Below are 24,306 nucleotides of genomic sequence, written 5' to 3' on the forward strand. Positions count from 1 at the left end.
ATCCCAAGTAGTGGAAAGTCTGCATGGGACTGGAAAGTTTGTTTTATGCAGGCAAAGACTTCATGATCAACTCCTGCATCGCAATTGTCACGACTTACGTGCTGCTTGCGCCAGGAAACCGCAGATCTAGTGTCGTGGGTCTTGAAGGTTCGGCTTTGGCCCAGAAAGGGGCGACTCTTTCTAGTAGCCACGGTGCTGTCGGCAATGGAACCGCCAAGAACAGACCGTGCCCTTTAGAAATAGTGCCAGAGGGAAAAAAAACCCAAAAAGGGGAAAAAACCTCCAAACAGTGGATTCCTAAAACAAGAACAAAAACAGGAATCAAAAAGATACAAAAATGCTGGTAGATACAAATTTGACAAGATCCAGAACCGAAGGCTAAGAATCAGGAGTGAAGACACAATCAGAGCAGATAGTGTTGCAGCGCAAGGAAAGGGAGAAAACAGAGCCCTTATATACCAAGAAACAGGAAGTGACCAACAGGAAGTAAAAAGACACCATCTTAGATAGGGAAGAGTACATAGGATAGAATAGAACAGGAACCATAGAAAATAGGGAACAAGGAATGCTGGGAAGAAAAAGGTAACATGGGAAGGGGGAAAGACATAAAGAAAGGACAGAAAAATGCCTCAGAAAGGAAGGAAGAAAAAGAAGAAAAAGAAACAGGTAAGGAGGGGTCAGGGGAAAACGGGGACGCAACAGAAGGCAGAGCGAGGCCCCAAGTAAAATCTGGGGCCTCGCGCTGTGCAGAGAAGGCTCGGGGCGCGCCGCGTGCTGAGAACGCGCTGTGCGGCGCGAGCCGAATGCTCAGCTCGTGCCGCGTGGCGCGGCGCGACAGTAGGTCCCCCCCCCCCCCCCCCGAAGGTCCAGGTTTGAAGGGAAACAAACGATGAAAACGAGAAATCAAAAGAGGGGCGTGGACAGAAGATGCATCTTCCCATGAGCATTCACTAAGAGGATAACCCTTCCAGTGAATCAAATACTGAAGACGTCGGTGAAAAAGGCGAGAGTCACAAATCTCCTGAACCTCATATTCAGGGACATCATTCACCAACACAGGAGGAGGACAAGGAAACTGACGAGAGAAAGGATCAGGGACATAAGGTTTGAGTTGGGATACATGAAAGACCGGATGAATTCTCCAAGTATGAGGCAAGCGAAGACGAACAGTGACAGGATTGATCAACTGAAGAATACGGAAAGGCCCATAATAGCGAGGCGTGAACTTATTTAGAGAAAGGCGAGAGGGCAAGAATTTGGAAGAAAGCCAGACTTTATCTTGAGGGTGATAATCTGGAGTGGGTCCACGTTTCTTATCAGCGATCTTCTTCATATATCTCCTGGTGTTCAATAAATTAGATCGAATTAGTTTATGGAGTTGCAGGAGACGTTTGGAAAAAGATGTAATTGCAGGCAGAGGAGAGGTAGATTGAGGAGAAGTAGGAAAAGAGGTAGGATGATAGCCATGGGAACAGAAAAAAGGAGTGACCTTAGAGGCACTATGGACAGTATTGTTGTAGGAATATTCAGCAATAGAAAGATAAGTGTTCCAGTTGCTTTGGGTGGAATTACAAAAGCAGCGAAGGTATTGTTCTAATCCTTGGTTCAAACGCTCGGTTTGCCCATTGGTCTGAGGATGGAAACCGGAGGATAGTGCTATATTGATATTCAGTGTCTTGCAAAAATGTTTCCAAAACCGAGAAATATACAGAGGTCCGCTGTCAGACACAATGGTATGTGGAAGTCCATGGAGACGGAAAATATGGTCGATAAATATCTGGCTCAATTCTTGGGATGTAGGTAACTTCTTTAGGGCAGTGAAGTGAGCCATTTTAGTGAAAGAATCAACAGTGACCATGATAACCTGGTTTCCAGCTGATGGTGGAAGCGAACACATGAAGTCAGTGGAAATAGTATGCCATGGAGTTGGTTGAACTGGCAAAGGCTGTAGTAATCCTGCAGGTCTACTACGGGGAATCTTGACTTGAGCACATATGGGACAAGCCTGAACGTATCTTTCGACATCTGATTTCCAGGTAGGCCACCAGAAAGATCGCGAAAGAAGTTCTTGTGTGGCCTTGATACCTCTATGACCAGCAATCGGTGAATCATGGCACATCTGTAATGCCTTGTCTCGAACTCTGTTAGTAGGGAGGAATAACAGATTTTGATGATAATAGTATCCTTCCTTCTTGCATAAAAAGGTTCTTAATTTCTCTATTTCGCTATTAGACAGGCTGGAGTACTCCAGTTGTACCTCCTCCAGAAAAGATTGAGCAACTCCAATGATCTTACTAGGCTCCAGTAGAAACTGAGACGGGGAAGGAGTACAATCAGGATAACGGCGAGACAGAGCATCAGCCAGAATGTTTTGAGATCCAGGAATATAGGTGATGTAAAAGTCATACTGACTGAAGAAAAAGGCCCAACGGGCCTGGCGACTATTTTGGCATACAAAATTACGTAGACATTGCAGATTACGATGATCTGTTCTCACCTCGAAAGGCTCCTTGGAACCCATCAGAAACTGTCTCCATTCGATGCAGGCTGTCTTCAGAGCTAACAACTCTTTCTAGCACTGAGTAATGTTGTTCTGCTGAAGAGAGAATATGGGATAAATAGAAAACAGGATGTTCAAGACCATCATCCTCTTGTAGTTTGAGTAAGACAGCTCCAATAGCTCTTTCAGAAGCATCGGTAACTACAATAAACTGTTTGTTGGTATCTGGGTGTCTTAAGATGGGAGCTTGAGTGAAGGCCTTTTTCAAATCTTGAAAAGCTGTTTCAGCCGCCTTAGTCCAGACAAACCCCTGTTTAAGATTTTCCTTCTTTAAAGTATGGGTTATATGGCTGGTCTGTTTAGCAAAGTCTTGAATGAACTGCCGGTAAAAATTTGCTAATCCTAGGAAACATTGTGTTTCTTTAATAGAAGAGGGAGAAGGCCAATCGAGAATTGCTTGTACCTTTTCTTGGTCCATAGCTATGCCGGTGGGACTTAAATGATAACCCAGATACTTGACTTCTGTCTTATCGAACTCACACTTTTCGGGTTTACAGGATAGTTGATGTGCTCGGAGTCTTTGAAGGACTTGTTTCACATGAGAAGAATGGAGTGCGGGATGTCTGGAAAAAATAAGGATGTAGTCTAAGTAAATTACGACTGTCTGGTTCAAGAGATCGGAAAATATGGAGTCCATAAATCTTTGAAATATTGCAGGGGCGTTCGTAAGACCAAAGGGCATGACTTTATACTCAAAATGACCAAATGGTGTCCTGAATGCTGTTTTCCACTCGTCTCCTTCTTTTATACGTAAAAGGTGGTAAGCTCCCCGAAGATCCAACTTGGTAAAACGTTGAGCCCCTCTGACTGCCTCTAGAATATCCTTGATGAGGGGCAAAGGATAACGATCCTTGATAGTTATTTTGTTTAGGCCTCGAAAATCTAGGCAAGGATGAAGATCTTTGGTCTTCTTTGGTACAAAAAAGAGTGGAGCCCCTGCCGGAGAAGACGATGGAACAATGAGACCACTCTGTACATTTTCCTCCAGATACTCCTTAAGAACTTCCTTTTCAGGTTCCGTGAGAGAATACATCCTCCCAAAGGGGACGACTGTTCCAGGTTCCAAAGGAATAGCACAATCGTACTCTCGATGTGGAGGTAATACAGGTCTGGATGGTTTTAGAAACACGTCTTGGAACTCTAAATAATGTTCAGGAACTCCTTGGACAGTATTGATGGAATACTCCGTAGTACTCTTAATAGGTGTTAATCTGTTTGGTGACCAATATTTATCGGAAGCAAAGCAGTTTTCTTGACAAAACTGTGAGGATAAAGAAATTGTCCGGGTTACCCAGTTCACATATGGATTATGTCTTGCAAACCACGGAATTCCGAGAATAATGGTATGGTTGGGAGACGAAATGAGATCAAAGGAGATGTGTTCTTGATGATTACCAAACTGTAAATTTAACATCAAGGTCGTAGTGTCGACTGGACCTGAGGATATCAAGGATCCATCCACGGTGTGCACTTGTTCAGGAATGTCTTTGGGTTGTGTGGGAATCTGTTGCTTAGTGGCCCAAGTCTTATCCATGTATATACCACTAGCACCACAATCCAACAATGCCATAGTTCTTTCTTGGCGGCCATCAGGTAGTTGTAATATGACAGATAACACGAACAAGTATGTAGTATTGTCATTAAATGAACTGATGGAAGGTATAGCCGATGATCCCGTCCCCTCCCTTCTTACAGAGGATGGGAAGTGGCGTTTCCCGAGGGTCTAGGTGGACGTACAGGACAGGTACGAAGCATGTGACCAGCAGAACCACAGTATAGGCATAATCTTTTCTTCCGTCTGTCTTCCTTCTCACTAGCGGAGAGTGGCCCTCGAGTAGTATCCACTTGCATGGGTTCCCCTTCTGTGTCTCTAGCAGGGGGACGAGATTCCTCAGGACGAGGTAGATACATCCGTGAAGAGCTTGGCTGAGAAGATCCTCTACTCCTTCTCTTCTCCATTCGTCGTTCTTGAAGACGATACTCGATGGAAAGTGCTTGATCCATCAAGCCACGAAGCTCTTCAACTCTAGTGGAATGTACTAATTCATCCTTTATTTCTTCCTTAAGTCCTCTGCGGAACAAAGTTACCAGGTTACGCTCCACCCAAGTGGTCTCTGCCGCTAACTGACGGAAACGTGTAATATATTGAAGGACATCTTGGGAACCCTGCTGGATATCACATAATGCTTCCTCTGCCGAGGCTTCCAATCCTGGACGACTAAACATTTGTTTGAAGCGGGTCACGAAGGCAGAATAGTCCGACAATACCGGATCGTTGGAAGACACCATCGGGGTTGCCAAGGCAGGACCGGATAATGCACTAATAAGATATCCCACCTTTGTCCTGTCATGAGAGAATTGGGTAGGTCTGAAGGCGAAGTACACCGTTAGTGCATCCAGGAATTCACGCAGTTTAGTTGGTTCACCAGAGAAGCGAGGAGTAGAGGCGGAGCTAGTCGGAACATCGCCACTGCGGAGGGCCAAAGCCTGTCGTAACACCGCATTCTCATTGCGCAATTGTTGCAATTCCTGAGCTTGTTGTTGAATGGTAGTCAAAAGAGATGGATCAGGATCTGCAGCCGCCGCCGCCGCCACTGTATCATCCATAGTGTCAGAAGACATCGGAATGGTTGGGTGCTGCAATCTGTCACGACTGCTTGCGCCAGGAAACCGCAGATCTAGTGTCGTGGGTCTTGAAGGTTCGGCTTTGGCCCAGAAAGGGGCGACTCTTTCTAGTAGCCACGGTGCTGTCGGCAATGGAACCGCCAAGAACAGACCGTGCCCTTTAGAAATAGTGCCAGAGGGAAAAAAAACCAAAAAGGGGAAAAAACCTCCAAATTCCTGAAACAAGAACAAAAACAGGAATCAAAAAGATACAAAAATGCTGGTAGATACAAATTTGACAAGATCCAGAACCGAAGGCTAAGAATCAGGAGCGAAGACACAATCAGAGCAGATAGTGTTGCAGCGCAAGGAAAGGGAGAAAACAGAGCCCTTATATACCAAGAAACAGGAAGTGACCAACAGGAAGTAAAAAGACACCATCTTAGATAGGGAAGAGTACATAGGATAGAATAGAACAGGAACCATAGAAAATAGGGAACAAGGAATGCTGGGAAGAAAAAGGTAACATGGGAAGGGGGAAAGACATAAAGAAAGGACAGAAAAATGCCTCAGAAAGGAAGGAAGAAAAAGAAGAAGAAAAAGAAACAGGTAAGGAGGGGTCAGGGGAAAACGGGGACGCAACAGAAGGCAGAGCGAGGCCCCAAGTAAAATCTGGGGCCTCGCGCTGTGCAGAGAAGGCTCGGGGCGCGCCGCGTGCTGAGAACGCGCTGTGCGGCGCGAGCCGAATGCTCGGCACGTGGCGCGACAGCAATAGCATTTTGCAGGGGTTGCGTCATCTGAGGGAAGCTGGGAATTATCTGGAGAGAAGGGATTTTACATAGGAACTCTGGGTAGAAGTCACACATTTTTCACAATTGTGTGTTATTTGTTCTAAGAGTTGCTTTTCAAGGAGGCCCATGACTTCAGATACTGCATGATATACTGACGCAACCGCAGCGTCGAAGAACTCATCATCTTCATTTATTTTCATGTTTAAACCGATACAAGAAGAATACAACTAGAGCAGAAGGGAAAGGTATATCCCTATATTATTATATGCATGGACAAAGACTTTAAAATGGAGAGCTGGTTGTCACTTGGATATGTAGTGGGCAAGTTGCACTATTATAGGGTCTTAGCACGGGACACCTCACTCCTGGTGCAGAAAAATCGGTAATTTAAGGAGGTTCCGCCTGGGAGTGTGTCTCAGTAAGCCAGTACGGCTCATGTAAAATGGTACAGACCCCAGTTGGGGCATTTATTGTAAATAGTATAGACCCCGCTTTATTAGCGGGCGTGAGGAATGTCAGAAATTGAAATCAGGCAGGAAATGAGGTCTGAGGCGATACAGTTGAGGCAGACAGGCTACGTAGCTGGTGTGCAGCTTCATCCAATCTGAAAAGAATCAATGAAAGCTGCACGGCTCAGCAGAACAAGAGAGTCTCTTGTGCACCCCTTGTATGTGGGAGGGCCGCAACACGGCAGGAGCCCCACCAAGAGGAATAACTGCTGCAAAGGAGCAAGACCTTTCCTGCGGCAAGAATCGTAACACAATAGAAGACAGAAACAATATTTTAAAATAACAAGTATACAGGGGAAAACAAGGACATTTTAAAATAAAACGTTAATTATAAGAGTAAAGAAGTGTGACTTGTCCTCCACTGCAAGCAGTGAAGAAAGAGGATTAGGGGTCACATGATGCACTATACTGTGGTCTGCTGAATGTGGTTTGGCTATCCATGGACTGCCTCCTTTCATTGGTTGTGATGGTTTTTCTTCTAAAATCCCAGTGTTTCATAGGAATAGTAGTAGTCTTTTATTATTGAAGTTGTGGGTGGCTGCTGTTCAATCAAGTGGAGAAAGGATAGCTTAACCCTCGCCTCTGGTCCGGTCATAGAAAGGTTTGATTTCGGGAGTACAGCTTTCAGCTCTTTGGCGCCTCTAAGCTGACCTGCCATTTTGATTTTTTTTTAAGGCGGTAAGATCCAGGGCTATTTCACCAGCAGTTGAGGTCTACAGACCGAATTCCTGGAGTACTCTTGTAAACCAACTAGCTGTTAAAGAAAATAATTCCATAAAATAATTTAATAATCTTCGTAAGAGAACCCCTTTAATTCCCTTACTCGTGGACATCCCCCTTAAACGTATTGAGTTCTGTGCTTCCCTTCAACCTCTCTTATTTTGGATTAGGCTGTGGGCAATTGAGGAACTGCATGTATAGAGGGAAGCCTTAAAGTAGGTACTGTCTTTGGTCGGTACCAACAGTCTTCCCTAGTTCCAACACATTTTTGCCTTTAAGATGGGAAATTGAGCCTAGGTGACCTATGTGATAACCCCAGTACCATCACACAGAATTCTAAAGGGATAGTTAGAGCATTTTGGGAATATATCGAGCTTGTCCCGCACAGACACCTCTCTGAGCACCTTTACTAATAGGTTTGTCCTTCATAAGCAATTCTCTAGCTATGAAGCAAATGTAGATTTTATTTAACCACCATTCACTAGGTTCTTGTTTCTGAAACAATTTTTTTTAAATAGTAACAAGCCCCTTATAAGGCCTTATTAATACTACAGGACAGTCTGTCTTGTTGGCTAGGAGTCCATCATTGAGACTGTGGTGCAAGATAAAGCCACTTTATTCTTTGAAAGGGCATGCCAGTCAACTCAAGTAGTACTTTTATTTTGGTTAAAAACCTTAAAAGGCTGTACATAAATAAAACATGCAATATCATATAATTTGTCATAATATCAAGAAAGTGCATCATAGCATGGGGTGGGGGGGCCAAGATAAAAAAGAAAAGCTCAACGGAGAATGTGTGTCAAAGCAAAGTCCAGTGGCAAAAACCTAAAGATCTGTTCACTAGGTCATCTGACTATGCTTAAAAATCAACTGACAGAATAAGTAGACTTAATGTCCTAGAAGATAACCCACTCGTGCCCAAACATAAGTGTGTGATGATTGATCAGTAATGATACATCAAGCTGAATACAGCACAATAACATACAATAAAAGATCTCAGAAAGGTAATTCATAGTATAAACTATTATGAACATATCAAAAAATATTACAAATACTTCATATAAAATGTCAGTTCAATGGCCCCAGCATGTGTTCAAAAGTATTAAAACTCTTTATTTTTCATCTTTCTAATTAAACATAGTCCAGCAGCCACATTACGCCTGTAGCATTTGCCCCACTGTCAGTCCACCAGCAACGCCAGATCACAACTCATCGTTGGTCTGGCAGTGCTTGTGGTCTTGATCCGCCAGGGCAGTGCGGCCCTGGGGATTACGAGTCCCTTCTCCGCGGGTGTTTATATGACTGTAGCCCCGCCATGTAAAGGCTGGCGGATATGAGGTGCAGGGGCCCCCCTGGCCAGCCCCGTTGCACTTTTCACTGTCTGCTTTGCAGAAAGTGAAAAGCGTGACGAGTGCTAGTGCACCCTACGCACCATAACATTGCCGCCGGCTCAACTATGAGCTGGCGTCAATGTTTTGGGCTGTTTCCCACTGGGCCAGCGTGCAGAAACTCAATTCCCGCCACCTGACTCAGCTGGAAACTCTTAATAGGGGCCGCAGGAAGGGGACAGCACTGGCAGTAACTGGGACGGCGGACAGCCTTTTCCATCGTCCGAAGTCATAATGAGGGACATAATATGCAAAAACATGTTCAGGCCAAAGACACTAAAAGGAAAGGTATCAGTCAAAAATAATCTAAGCGCTGGTTGAAATATGCAGAAACGCAAGGTAATACAGAGGTCTAATCCATTTGCGTTGAGGATTCACATACACTGGACAGAAAAATAAAACCTGTTCGATATTTTCACAAGCAGAAATAGTGCACAGTTTGCATAAGGCCCCAGTGTTAGAGCCCTTTTTTGACTTGACTCCATGCATTTTCATTTTAAGGACTCCAAAACACTGGTGTAAAGAGAAAAGGTGAGGAGGAGCTCCATGTGCCAATGACCTACCCCGTCTACTGCCACCACGGAGGGGGCTGTGGACGGAGTAGGCCTGGGGCGCATTGCGCTCCTCCTCACCTTTTCTGAGCGTTTAGCCAACATTATAAGTACATATCACTCTATTTTGATGTGATCATAAGTCATTTGTGGTCCTCTCGAAACCAAAAATAAACCTGAAACAAAAATAGAGTAATATCCTTAACCAACACTTGATGGCAGAAAGTTTATTGCATGTGAAGCTACACCACTACAAGCTTTAGACTGAGTGTCACACTGAACTAATGTTTTTCCTTTCTTAGTTTGTTGACTGCATTGGGCTACTTTCAGAAACTTAATCTTTGCTTTCAAACTAAAATAAATGAACAGTCTTTCTGTATTTCCAGCACGATGGACACCGACCTGTTTATGGAGTGTGAGGAAGAAGAGCTTGAGCCATGGCAGAAGCTTAGCGATGTGATTGAGGAATCTTTTATGGAAGATTACGGCTATGGCAGTTACAGCTATCTGGAGAAGCCTGTGACAGGTAATTGAGTTGAAGAATATAACAGGTTTTGTATTAAATAGGGGCCTTTTAAAAAAAAAAAAAAAATGTTTTACATACTATCATTGCCAGATGGTGTACATCTTTTTAAGCACCACAGAAAGAAGCAGTGGAGATTTCAGATGCTAATATTTACTTTACTCAACTCTGGCAGTGTTGGGGCAGTGCAAAGCTTGCTTCAAAAGGGAAACCTGTTTGCAGTCTGAAAGGGCAATGGTTTGTCTTATCACCACTCTTCCCACAACAGCATTTTGCCCCATGTCTCCTAAAAAGTTTAGTTTTTACTTAAGATGCAGTCTGAACGTATCTCACTATAACAGTTGTTACTAGGCTGCTTTGACTTTTATTGACACACTGTATAATATCACAGGGAGAAGTCCTTGATAGGATTTCCACTAACATTAATTGTAAATGCTAGTATAAATGTAATGGAGCTTGGTACAGTGATCAATTTGAGGGAACTCTTATAAAAAAAAAAAATTAAACAATAATAGCTTTGACAATTACTTATTTAATGTTTGTATTTAAGTCATCTTTCTGTGTACCAACATGTATGTTGGGGTTGTAGTAGAAGTGTCTGTCTTGTTTGTTGCAACATTATGTGCCTTTTCCAGAGTTGGGAGGCTTTTTGTAAAAGCATTTTGAGCTTCCATATGCATTACAAATGTCAGGAACAGTTGAGAAGCTGGTTTCTTTCTCATCATACCTCTGAGTAGTTTGAAGTTTGAGAGTCACTGCTTGTTTGTGCTTTCTTTTTGTATTGCAAATTGGTACTCCCTGGAATTGCTTACTGTATGTTTTTCTAGTTGTTTGCTGCTGCTTTTTTTAGGTTGAGCTTGAGAGTGCACTTGCACTCTCACTTGCAAGAGGTATTGTTTATAATAAAGGGCTTGGAGCCTGATCATTGCTTATAATTTGTTGGCTTCATTGTCACTCTTCCTTTCAACCTCCTATTTGTTCAGTGCAAGCCAAGCCTCACCTTTCTGTGAAGCAAGGACCAACCACATATTGATTGACCTAATTATTGCCTGTTCACCACTTGCTTTGTGATTGAGGTACAGTTGTGACTTTTCCCTCCCCCCCCGCCCCCATCCTTTCTCTTTGTTGCTACATGGCTTAAAAAAGTGACATGATGCAATGACTGCACCATAGCTCTTTTATTTTCTTTACTTTCAGTCATGTGGCACATCGTCTGCGCTGCTGTGCAACATGGGTTTGTGCTTGCGCTTTCAGTCCTGGGGTGATTGTGCTTACTGGACAGGGTTTGTGGTGGGTGTTGTAGTTTACTGCTCATGCTCCATAGCCACAAGTGCCATTGCATTACCAAGTTTCTCCTTTTAGGCAGTTGACTGACTAGGTGTAAGAAGTCGGGCAGTTGAGGTTTACTAAAGGAGGTGGTAGAGGATTAGGACCTCTGGTGCAGCATGACTAGACAGTAACACAGAAAGCTCTGTGTTTAGCCAGCTCTGCCACTTGAAAAAGTAATGGCTTAATGTTTACACAAATGTAAAATCAGGGAGTGATACATAGCTACGAAAAAACAGAGAGTTCTAGCATCTTGTGGGGCCAACTTAAATTACGCAACTTTTTGAGAACATTCTGACCTATACTAATGTTACTTTGGTGGAAACCTCAGGTATTAATGGCAGACATGCTTATGTTTTATTTACAACCAGGCTGACCTCGCCACAAAATTAAAAAAGCATTGAAAATGTGCATGTTAATGAAAAGCACAATTGCAGACCCATGTATTAAATTTCATACTGACTAAATCAAGGACATGTAGATACCCAGATGTAAGAGGGAAGGACATTAACACAGCTTTGATATTTCTCCAGATCTTCTGTGCATTTCAATCCTTTTCTTTACAAGACAGACTTACATTAGGCGGAACCCTATTACTCTGGTGGTCAACCATGCTTACAAATAATAATAATAAAATCAGATGTCCTTAAGCTGTTCAATAGTTTCCAGATAACAATGAAAATCTCAGAAATTAGACGTAAATTTCTGGAAGAAGGCTACTCGTGTTTTTTGAGATGCAACTTTTTGCATGAACTAAAGCCTTCAATTTTAGCCTCACGAGAGTTCTTCTGATGGGAATTTTACATATACAAGTTTCTTGAGTGCATGCTTTAACCAATGAGTTTTGAGTTCTCTTATTAAGACTGGTAGCAAATTACTCTACGATTGTGGGTCTTTGTCATAGAGAGAGTGAGCAAGAAAGAGAGAATGGGCTCCCAATAGTTAACCTAAAGCATATTAAACCTGCCCAAGTGTTTTTAAAAAAACAAAAAACAAATTTTTAACGTTTTTAGTTTTTGTCCTTAACAGGACCAGCACGCGTGAGTGAAAGCAACAGGCCACTGTCATATTCTGTTATAAATGTATACACAGTTAAACAAACTTTTTGCATCATGACCATGCCCCACTTCTTGAAAGATGTCAGATTATGGCAGAGACGACTATCGCCTGATCTGCTTTCTGGTAGGACATAATGCATCCTCAACGAGAAAGGATTCAAACAAGTAACTTATTATTTATGTTTTTCCAAGTTCTTTGTTTAATGCTTAGGAAGTTTAAAGTATTAATGTAAAAGGGTAAAATGTGCATTAATGGAATTTGGTTTGATCTGCACACCTACAATTACCAGGCAACCAGAATAATATGAATCAAAATAAAATGATTCTGTCTAAAACCTTTTACCAGTAAGATCAAGTGGTTCAGTGGAAGACAATGCTCACTCTTCTCAGGCCTTTCAGAAATGTAAGTTATGTTGGCGTATCTTGTTTGTTACACGAAATTATGCTACTTTGCATAATTATGCGCTGTTACTGGTAAACATTTACCGCAGATGGCACAAGTTGTGGCAATTCACTGTAAAAATTCACTCTGAACATAAAGGAACAACAGAACTCGGGGGAATTCTTTGTGCAGTGTTCTTGTTTAAATTCACCATTACGCCAAAAAACACACACATGTATTTTATGCTAAAGGATAGCGTAAATTGACAGAGTAGCATTTCACATGATTACAGTTTATTATTTTAATGTAATTTCACGCGATTATGTGAAAGTAAATTATGTGCATTTCACACAATCCTGACCGTAATTGAAGTAGGGGATGTTTTATCGGATACAAATAAAATCTATGAGTCTAAAAAGTTTGCACTGTTAAGAAAAGCCTTTCAAGTTGCTTAATTAGAGAAAATGCCCTGCACAGTTTAAATATTTCGAATTTATTTGGAAAAAGGAACAGGGAAAAAAATAAGGAAGTTATTGAAACATAATCATATACAGTTAATCTGTGAACTGGAGATATCTAGAAATAATTTCACAATGTAGATGTGTACTTGAGTAGGCCTGTAAACTTACCTAGAATTGAAATCACTTTCAAGGAAATAGAGGTCAGCTGTATTAAACTTTTTCTAATACAAGGGGCATTTGGCCTGGGTTTGATGCTGAATTTGATATTGGAGGCAAATATGCAGTTGTGTAATTCAGTAATAACTTTTATTAGTTTTTGTTCCAAGCAGCCTTTATGAGGCACAATAAAAATGCTGTCATGGTGTGCAACAGGTTAATTATCCCCTTTGTCAAACAAGCCTTAGCAAAGTCAGTACATCTGGCAAGACTGCATTGACGTTTTTATTTTTGGCAGACATATGCAATAGACATTAACCGTTTAAAAGTTAGAACCCATTTAAAAGGTATTGTGAATATGCCTACATAAAATAAGCAAATAACTCATTCCAAAAATAAATAGGAAAAAACTTGTAAGCAGAACTAATAGCAGAGATTTTCATTGGCACTATTGTGAATTACTTTTTGTGGGGATGTGCACACTATCTGTGAACAGAGCCTGATGGTTGAACTGTGCTGGGCCAGGCAGTATTTGGTGGTGGTTCAAAAGGAAAATGGGAATAACAATTAAAATGACCAATCAATGAACTTGGGTAACCACAGGGGCAGAAACACTCTCTACGTCTATCTCTCTCTCTTGCGCTCTCCCTCTCGTCTCCCACTCTCCCAAAGGTTTAGTGTGCCACTTAGAGCAAAATTTATCTTGTTGCATTCGATCTTAGAAATTAAATTTTGATTGAGCTAACAAAACCCAAAAAACGTTTTTGGGGCACTATATGAAATTCTGGAAGAGGAGGACCAGGCATTAAATTATGTATGAGCAGTATTGGGCCAAACATCTCAGCTGGGACTCTGTTTAATACCATTAAACTATGTTGAAAAATAGTTCACTTTCCTGTGTCCCAGTATATGTTTGCTTTATGTAATGCTTTGGTTAAAGTCCTTTGGAAGCTTTAACAGTAAACCTATAAGAGTCTGGGAGCCCACTGGAGTTATGGGATGCTGCTCTGTTTTTAGGTTTTGCCTAAAACAACGTTTAAAAAAAAAAAAAAAAAGTATAATATAGATATATACAGTGGACTTGGGTCACCTTCGGGCATTGGCATTTTGGCTCAGATCGTTCAGTCAGTGGCTTGAGATCTTGTCAATCATACCTGGGATCAGTGATGGGGGGGGGGGTCCCTTTTGTCCAACCTAATAAAGCTAATAAAGTGAGCTGTGGGTTTACTTATCAAGAATGAAATAAAATGCACTAAGCACAAAATGTTCTACAATACAGAGATGTATCACAAAAAAGTCATGCCACATATACTGTTATTGTATATAACAAACTGTATTTATTAAATACAGTCAATCAAATGATCATGTGCCTGTATATTAAAGACCAATTCTCCATATCCTTTTCACAGACAGTACTTCAACAGTCCTTGCCCTGCTGCTAAACTGCCATTTATATTCAAAGTACCTGTGGCTCTGCATTAATCCATGTCCAGTGGCTCTGCATTAATCCATGTCCAGTGGCTCTGCATTAATCCATGTCCAGTGGCTCTGCATGAATCCATGTCCAGTGGCTCTGCATGAATCCATGTCCAGTGGCTCTGCATTAATCCATGTCCAGTGGCTCTGCATTAATCCATGTCCAGTGGCTCTGCATTAATCCATGTCCAGTGGCTCTGCATTAATCCATGTCCAGTGGCTCTGCATTAATCCATGTCCAGTGGCTCTGCATTAATCCATGTCCAGTGGCTCTGCATTAATCCATGTCCAGTGGCTCTGCTTTAATCCATGTCCAGTGGCTCTGCATGAATCCATGTCCAGTGGCTCTGCATTAATCCATGTCCAGTGGCTCTGCTTTAATCCATGTCCAGTGGCTCTGCTTTAATCCTTCTCCATGGACTCCTCTCCTCTAGCACTGAATGGTGCTCAGATAGTTATTGTCTCTTCTTCTCAATGCAGTAGTATTTCACGATGACATGCCGCAGCATTACATGTGTCTTTGTCTGCTTCCAGCAAACAAAGCCTCGTTTGCTGCTATGCCTGTAATATAATGAGCTTGAACTTTGCCATTGATTAGTCTGCACATAGTTTATTTGTTTTGTTTAGTAAAAGAGAATACATTTTATATAGTAATACAATTTATCCCTGCATCGATGCTACATATATACAGTACAATTCATTATATTTTTAGGAAAAAAAATGCCAAAGCAAGGGAATGAAACAAAAGAAGGGGAGGATTGAATAAACACCAACACATTCTTAATTGTAATCCATACAAAAAAAGGCAATGATTACAGTCTGAGCGTATTTCTCAGACAAAAATCCATATTGTCATACCTAAAGCGCTTTAAAACAGGACTTGCTCATCCAAATGCCTCCATATTGCTAGACATTTCTTTAATGACCCTGTGCTTGCTGCATATAAGATCTCATAATACTTCACCCATTTGATCTTGTTAAGCCATTGATCAAAAGTTTGGTACCTCAACAGATCTCCACTTTTGTAGTATTAATGACCCGGCAGTCAGCAAAGCGACAAACACCGTAATATCTCTAGGCTGTAAAATTATTCCAAATAATGTCCCATATGGATCTGGTTGTAGTGTTAGCTGGAGTTTACGACTGATAAATCCAAAAACCTGGTCCTAGCGTTGAAGCATATATGCAGCCTATCACCATTGGCATTCACTCACCTAACGGATGTTGGTGTGGTAGGAGGCTACATCTTATCTTTAAGGTGTGGAGTAGAATTTTGCATTCACTTGTTAAAAAAAGAAAAAATAATAATTCTACTATAATTTGACACTCGAATAGCTGTACAACACATTTTATTGTAGAATCCCCAACTGGTTGATCTTGCAATTAGTAGTGGCTGCAATTTTATCTAGAATTGAAAGTATCACTTCTTCAGCCTACTTCTGGTGTAACATACAATACTAGTTACCTATGCCTTTAAGACAGGATACAAAGCAAGCTTTACTTATACTTTGCGCTAGTTGACTAGACTTTTGTTTACTCCCATTACAAAAGTTCCTCATTTTTATTTTTCTGCACCACAAATTAGGAGCTTTTTTTAGGGTGGTTATTAACTATTTGCTGTTACGGTTTTATTGATCCAGCTCGCACATTTTCCAAGCTTGTGGCATTCAGCCTTTCCCAATCGGCTATAACGGATGCATTTAGCTGAAGACCCAGTAGGCTTAAATGTAAAGAAAAAGTGAATCCAAGGCACTCTAAATTCCTTCGAAGATGTGAGGCATCTTATACCTGGTTTGCTTTGGCAGCCTAAGTATTTTTAAAAACTGTGAAAAGATTAGCACCTACTTTACTGTGCATCATACCTAGATAAGTGAACTGTGAAATCTAACAAGGCAGCCTGATAGTACATTAACATTCTCAGAAGCGCCAGCCCCCTCTTTTCTTTATCTATTTGTAGTTTCTTTAAATTGGTGTCGTTTTTCCCCCACCACGGAAAGTGGCGTAATATTCTCTCAAGTTCACCAAAAAAATACTGAAACTTTCATCATAACATTATCAAAAACAAATATAAACAAAGAAAGAATTGCCATTTTGATTAATGTGAATCGACAATAATACTAAGAACTAATGACTGCCAATGGTTCATTAGCCCTCACACTTTGCTCAGAGTTGAGGTATAGTTGAATAGAAATAAATTGGCAAAATTAGTTGTTACATGGATCCCCAAATACATATTAGGATGATTAATAGGGAAATACGCCTGCACTAGGGGGAAGCAATGATGGATTTTTGTAACCCTTTAAATGAGTACATTCTTCAGTTCTGGAAAACGTTTTTTTTTTTTTTTTTTTTATAACCATTTCATCTGCGGCCAAACATTATATCATACAGTCGGCAAACAACTTTAATTTTGCCACACTGTTAATTAACTGGGGTTATAATGTTAGGATGTTATCTAGTGCACAAGCCAGGGGTTCGATAAATGGCACGCAGAGGATCGGGCCCTGCATCGTCCCGCACCTCATGACAACATACCTCTCTGTTTTGGAATTATATCCATTGCTACCATCCCTTTTGTACAATGAGCTTGAACTTTGCCATTGATTGGTCTGCCCATAGTTTCATGACCTTCGTGCAAGCCGCTAGACAAGAGTTTACACTTATTCACTTGCCCCAGAGTTTAAAATAAATCTTCTTGCAAAAGCGCACTGTCTGTTTCAAATAAAGTAGGAGGTATCTTTTAACATTTAGATCATGTAATGATTTCCCTATAGCCATTGTTGGATTGGGAAAGAGGTTGGCAACACAGTGCAGTGCGTCTATTTATGTGGAAAGTTAAAGATACCTTTCGAATTAATGGAGAGTTAGTTCTGAGAACTACTTTTTCGCCTGTATATAAAAAAAAGTAAGTACGGCTCTGATATTATTTGTATGTATTTCACCACTTTGTCATGCAGAAGTTATGGGGGAGATGCAGTGTAACTGCTTATCTGCCAACTCCCATTATGAATTTCTGTAATCAAACAGCTGAGCATGTGCAAAGATATTCTGGGGCTCTGTAACATGCTTTTCACTTTGACCCTGAATCAGAGCTGCTGGGCTTCCAGAAATAATGGGAGTTAACCTGTGCATGCATTTGTTCGAGGATGTAGTAAGGTCACATTAACACTTTTCTCATGGAGAAGGAAGGCCATAAGTGCCATTTTCACTACCCTTACCTCCAATAAAACAATTTGAGTTTTGGACATTTAAAATTTCCTGAATGATTGTCAGCTTTCTTTTAAGAATATTGACTGCTGGTGTCCTTGCTCACTTCATAACCACAAGTCATGTCAGCTGAAATATTGTATTCCTTATCTGAGAATTTCTCAACGCCCCTACTCCCTCCAAATCTCCTGACGCTGTTCTGTTACCTCTGCTACCTGAGACATTGGAGTTTCCGGTGCAGGCAGTCGAGAGTAGGCAGAGGTGGAAGCATGGTGGTGGTGCAGTTGCCACTACCAAGATACATTCAAAACAGTAGGTGGTATCTTCCGATCGGCTGCTAGAAATGGAGGATGCAGTGACATTGAATATTATCCTGATGGCAACGGGAAAGAGCCTGAACCTGATTGAATTTGGTTCAGCAACATTCTATAAATGTATAAGTGCTCTGCAGCGATGAAAGCATTTACAGGGCCACATTTACCATGGGCTACTGCAGAGCTTGGAAGTACCTGTCATCCCTATTATGTTGCAGCAATGGATGTTCACTCTGTGGTCTAAGGTTGCTGTGCACACCATCAGTGTCCTTTTCTGATTCCCAGTTAAGATACTTGATAATTAACTCTCACTAGGTGAATGTTTTTTTTTTTTTCTTCCTGTCATCAGTTCATCGTATCTTTCATCAGTGAAGAAAGCCTGCATGTCCGGGTATAGGAAAGTAATACACCTTACATGCCTGAAACCCCTTTATATAGTTTGCCCTACAAATTTCTCAAATATTTTTTGAAAAAACGATCCCTGGAATATTTCACAGCCATTATTGTATGCTGCAGCCTTTGATTGAACAATCCGAAAACAAAATGTTGTCAATTTTAATGAAACAAAGACTATTGCCAAAACCGGAGCAGAGATCATGATAGTTGCCTTCACAGTGACATGCAGTGAAAAATCATGCAGTTTTTACCATTGAGGGGAGTAGAGATGGGTGACTGTCTATAATTGGCCAGACTTCGGGTCATATAAAACCTGTGTAGGTTGTATTTGTTAATGGCTTTTCAAGTAACATGGGAAGGGCTTTTGCCAGAGTTTTCACGGTTATTGGCAATTGAGAACTTTTAACTGGAATTAATTAGTAGTTTTTTTTTTTTTTTTTAAACCAAGCTTACTACAGATGAAGTTCTGTTCCCAAACTGTTTTGTAAAGTGACATAACGTTTTTTGTTTTGCTAATAACTTTGGCTCTGTTCGAATCTTCACGACATTTTAAAAACTAGTTTGCTACTCACTTCAGCTGCTGTCGGGAAAGTTGTGAAGTGACTCATAAAGTGTGGTCTGAGAAAAAAGGGGGAGGATCCGAAGATGCCCCCCCCCCCCTGCAATTTCCCATAGAGATTTTAGGCACGACTTCAGCCCGATCTGCTGATCAGAATTGCACCAAATTTGGCATAAAAGAGGATCCTGGTCCAAAAAGAGCCCTTTTTGTAATTTGATGTAAATCCGTTAAGAAGTTTTGGATTGATTAAAAAATAGTTGTATTTATATCTAGGGATGCAAATCCTCCGCGGAGCCGACCGATCTCATTGTGAGATCTGATTGGCTGCCAACACTTCAACCTTGAAGCATTGGCAGCTGTCTTGGGATGCTTGATGAGTCCCAAAAAAACTGAAAAAAACCCAGAAGAGGGCAGGATAGGAATACTCTGACCCCCTAGGACTAGTGGTGGGGACCCTGCCTGGGGCATTTTTTTTTTTTTTTTTTTCTGTTTTTTTATTTTACGCAGATTTGCAGTAAAAATAAGAACAAGCCTTCACTAGTTGCCTAGTTGCCTTGGGTGAGTAGTGTGGACTAGTGCAAATGTGCCCCTACACTGCACTCCCATGTTTCACTTTATGCTGCTGGTTGATTGAAGCCCTCACTGACATTGCAAAGTATTCTGACTGTTAGTATGAAGCACAGTACACGTTGTGGGAACCCCCATTTCGGTTCTGGAGTGTTTCCCCCAAAAAGTACAACAGAGAATTCTGTATCTGTGCCACCTAGGAGCGCGACATAATGACATTGCTTTTCAGTTTTGAAGCGGGTGACAGTTGAAGCTGGATCATGTTTATAACTAATTACTTGTTGTGTAAGAGTCTATGAATTCCCACTAAGGTCACGTTCACTGGCATGTGACTTCACCACAGTGGGCTGCCTTCAATCACCTAAAAGTCACAAAGCTTATTTAACGACCAGCACAGGCTTACACTTGCTTGCAAGGTAGGACAGGGTTCGGCGATGCACGTCCCGATGCTGCTGCAGAGGATCACTGGCGTGGCAGACACATCTTCACACTCAGCACCACTGGGTCAGCAGCTGTGATCTGCAGGGGGCATCAGCACAGTTCCAGACCTGGGAGTCCCTGCAACTGCTATCATGCCCTAGGTGGAAGTGCTCCATGGCACTCGTTACAAGCGTGTCTCTGCACTCGAAAGAAGGGAAGAAAAGAGATTGGTGTTTCAAACACCTAGTAAGGATACTTACTCTATTGCCTTTAGCCCAATTAATACTAGCGCCACGTTCCAGAAGAGATGAGCTTTACTGTGCAAAAGAGAACCTAGACTAAAGCGGTTGGCAGCAGAGATTTTTGGCTGAATGCCATATTTCCTAGGACTGCTGAATCACACCTACAAATACAATTATTGAAGCTTGACAAACCACACATGCAGCCAAACTATTTATAAAATGAGCAAGATATTTTTATATGTTACTCTAGGATTGCAAGGGTTCCTTGCTGTTTTCTCCATTCCAATAATTTGTATCATTCAATGTCCTGGAAAGGGTCCATGAAGTGCAGGTGTTTACCAGATGCGCTGCTTACTGCAGAGACTCTATGTATTCAAGATGATTGGTAGTTTTCTGCAGTAAGTGGATGTCCTTCTGAGAATAATACCAACCATTAGACTGCCATACCTTCTGTGAGAGAGGCGCCTGGAAGGTCTCCCTACTGTGAGGCTATAGAGAATTATGTTATTATCCAAGTGTGATTACAGACAATCGCTGAAGGACACTGGTGATTTTTATCAGAATTTACAATGAAGCAGTGCAAATTACGGGATGATGTAAAGACTGACATTTTAGTAAGCAATTTCAAGTGAGAAGCTTTGTCTAGACTTATAGAGTTGATTTAAGCCTGGATGTTGTTTTTGGCTGCAGTTTAGTTGCCTGTCATGCATGATAGTGATTTGAAGTGGGCATCCATATTTCATCTTTGGTTGTTTCTGATTTGCCCTTTGGTTTTTATTTGCAGTTTCTGTAAGCGCCCAACCTGTATCAGCTGCTATGCCCATTGTCGCCCATACTTCGTTTGGCAACCACTACACGATGACCTCATCTGTTGGGAACACCGGGGTCCAGAGTAGTGATAATGCCAAGAAGACGCTGGTCACACTGTTTGCTAACAACAGTGGTAAGTACATGTGTAAATGCAGTTGAATTCCAATGAAACTTGTACTCATATTCCACAGAGAAAGAAGTGTTGTGGTCACTTATAGTAGCTGTATTGTCTGCTGCTTGGTGTAGTCGTTGGAAATCTATGGTCTGTCATAGGAGTCTGTCCCAAATTGGACAGCTGGACTGGGAACTGCCTAACATACAGTTGGTCACTTTGTACTCATACTTCTCAGCTGTATTTCACGCTTCCTGGAACTGCAGCTTATCCCTTGGTGATTTTTATCGGGAGTAATCTCAACACTGGCAAAAAAGTGTTTGTTTGGGTTCATTTGATGCTGCTGAGTCCAGGCGGGTTAGTTACTTGGGGTAGGGTTTGGAATGTAGTGCTGTATTCCACCATTGGTTTACTTGCAGCCCTGGGGACTGTGCTTGATTGACACTCACCTGGGCTGTTTGGGTTGGAGGTTAGGTCGATGATGTCCTCTGGCTCAGAGTCCCTGCTACCTGGACTTCATAGGCTTACCGAACTTCCCCATTCTGCCTGGTCTGTGTCACTGTGATGGTCAAAGAGTGGAATTTGGGGGGAGGGCGTTCCCCATTATGAGGTTTAGTTTGGCTTGCTGTTCTTTTGTGTGCTTTTGGGACTATAGATTAGTTCAGAGACCCCTTGTCTTAACCCTTGTTGCCTTCTTGGCCTTGCAGTGCCTGGCGGCTTGGACTTGGGCTTAGTCAAGTTTAGTTGGGACTGGCTGCCGGGCCCGCAAAGAGACTGCATGCTGTTTTGCTGATCAGGCTGGTTTGCTAATTCTGTTTTAGCGGCAGGAGGCACGTAAGGCCCAAAATGGAAAAGGTGGAAGGGCGATGTGTGCAGGAATATGGGGGAAAGTTTGGCGGGGGTGTGTGGGTGGGGGAAGAGAGAGAGAAAGTGTGCTTGGGCTGCAAGCCGCACTCTGCCTCGTCTAGCTGCTTCCACGGGGCTTGACCAAGCGGTGGGACCTAGCCCACACTGCCTACTTACCACCACCACTGCTTTTCTTTTACCTCCCCCCCCCCCCCCCCCCCCCCCTTCCTCATTACTAGGCCATCTCCTCTTCCTCAGCCAGCAGCGAGGTTGGGGTGAGAGCAAGCTTCGCTGCCCTAGCTGTGATTTGAGTGGTGATCCCTACCTTTGAAGTTGCTCAGTGCTCCAGGCGTCTCAGCACTCAGGGCTTGGAGCTCCACACCTTCACGCACTCACCCGCAGGATAAATGGAACGGTGAGTGGTGGTGGTGACACCAGTGAAGCTGCCAGCAGGGACCTTCCTGGCATTGGCTTTGCTGCTTCACGACTGCTCCTCGCCTCCATGCCGCCTCGCCTTCCCTGCTCCTCCTCTTCCTTCACAGTGAGAACTGCTTCCTCTCCTCCCAGTAAAAGCACTGTGAAATCTGGGTAAACTCCTCCTTGTGCCATACTCTATTGCTTCAGCTGCATGGAAATCAGTTCTCAGATGCTTTGTTCTAAATGTGTTTGCAGTGGAGGCTTGGGGTTTCGAATGTTTTTACAGGTATTCATTAGAGCAGTGCGACCGAGAACCATTTAGGTTCCATAGTTATTTAGTAAGAACTCAAAGAATGTACTGTTGTTTAGTAGTATTTTTTAGGAAATTATATTGGATTTCATTTATTGTCTGCATGAGTAACCTACTATCACGCATCAATCTTTTTCGCAGGCACCTCTCCCATTGTTCAGTCTGGTGGGCAGTCACTAATCCTTACCCAGAACTCTGCTCCCAGTTTGGGGACTATGGTAACACAGCCAGTATTAAGACCGATGCAGGTCATGCAAAATGCCACCCATGTCTCCAATTCGCAGGTTTCCACCCAGCCCATTTTCATCACCACCCAGGTGAGTACTGAAAATTAACTTTGCTTGGTTGTAGGGAGTCTGCTTTGTTTTCCATATTCTGTTAGCACAGAGGTCTTCAAACCGGGGTGCGGTCCCCCCTAGGACAGCCTCAAGTGATCCCGGGGGGGTTACCAGACACTGGCAACAAAAAAGCATTATACAGATAACAGGCTTTTGTTTTATTCAGAAGCATGTTATTGCATTTTTAAAAAGGTAACAGTGCTTAACTGCAATGTTTAAATAGGTCTAGACATATTTAAACATTGGCATCTTTATAAAATAGTTAGGAAAAATTCTGATGAGGGGCCCAGTGATTTTTATTTTTCACTGGGGGGGGGGGGGGGGGGGGGTTGGGAGGAGAGGCACAGCATTAAAAAGTTTGGAGACCACTGTATTAGCATAACATGTTGGCCACATATAGCGTGATATACTCTAGAGGTACTTCTCTAAAATAGAAAACCTGTTAGCAGTATGCGTTGTTGGAGTCCATGAGAGTTTGACACTTCTTTCACATTGTTACAATGCCCACATTGTGATTATTCAAATGAGAACAGAACTCCTACTCCAGCTTGCTCTTTTAAGATTGTGTTCTTTGATGGTAAATTTTAACTTGTATGTATCAGTTTTATAGATTTAAAATGTTAATAGTTGGACAAAATAGTGGAACGCAAGGTGAAAGATTGCTTTCAATATTGAGCCAAGTATCTTGTACGTTTGAAGTTCTTCAAGTCTGTTAATTTACTTTGTTGCACCAAGTTTTTTTTTTGTCAACTATAACTAGACTTTTTCCCCTGAAAAGCAGGGTTTTCCTGTGAGGAATGTGAGACCGGTACAGAGCACCATGAATGCTATGAACCCCATAAACCCTATGAATCAGGTTGGAATTGTTCTAAACGTGCAGCAGGGCCAGACAGTAAGGCCCATAACCCTTGTTCCAGGTGAGTTTGACAATCTTTTCTTCGCCAAATCCATGTGTTCATGTGGGAACAGTTTTCTGTCAGCTCATTTGTGATCATTTAATACTTTTTAATGTTCATTTCTTATATGCTTAGGCCTGCTATCATTTAACATTATGGTATGACCAGTTGGAATGTATCAAATCCTGTGTATATGCTGTTGCTTAGCGAGGGGGAGGATGAGGGCCAAATTGATGTCCTAAAAACAAATAGCAAATTTAGACATTGCCTTACTATTCCAGCCAAATTAAATCTGCATTGCATGTACTATTAATGCTTTTTTTTTATTTTTTATATACAAGCCTTTAATCCTCCGCAGAGGAAACAT

The 24,306-nt window shown here is 42.0% G+C and overlaps 1 protein-coding gene across 9 annotated transcripts in view; it reads left to right on the forward strand.

Annotated features, from left to right (window-relative positions):
* POGZ (pogo transposable element derived with ZNF domain) overlaps positions 1-24,306 on the forward strand; it is a 235,423-nt gene that overhangs the window by 36,522 nt on the left and 174,595 nt on the right. For 5 of the 9 annotated variants that reach the window (XM_069218333.1, XM_069218336.1, XM_069218337.1 and 2 more), the window contains exons 3-6: positions 9,510-9,649; positions 20,995-21,153; positions 22,847-23,022; positions 23,822-23,960. In XM_069218333.1, the coding sequence (XP_069074434.1) occupies positions 9,514-9,649; positions 20,995-21,153; positions 22,847-23,022; positions 23,822-23,960 (610 nt within the window). In that variant the 5' untranslated portion in view covers positions 9,510-9,513. Of the gene's footprint in view, positions 1-9,492; positions 9,650-20,994; positions 21,154-22,846; positions 23,023-23,821; positions 23,961-24,306 lie in introns of all 9 variants that reach the window. The other 4 variants (XM_069218335.1, XM_069218338.1, XM_069218339.1 and 1 more) reach the window with 2 other exon arrangements.

Source organism: Pleurodeles waltl, chromosome 12 (assembly GCF_031143425.1).
Source record: "Pleurodeles waltl isolate 20211129_DDA chromosome 12, aPleWal1.hap1.20221129, whole genome shotgun sequence".
Classification (NCBI taxonomy): Eukaryota; Metazoa; Chordata; class Amphibia; order Caudata; family Salamandridae; genus Pleurodeles; species Pleurodeles waltl.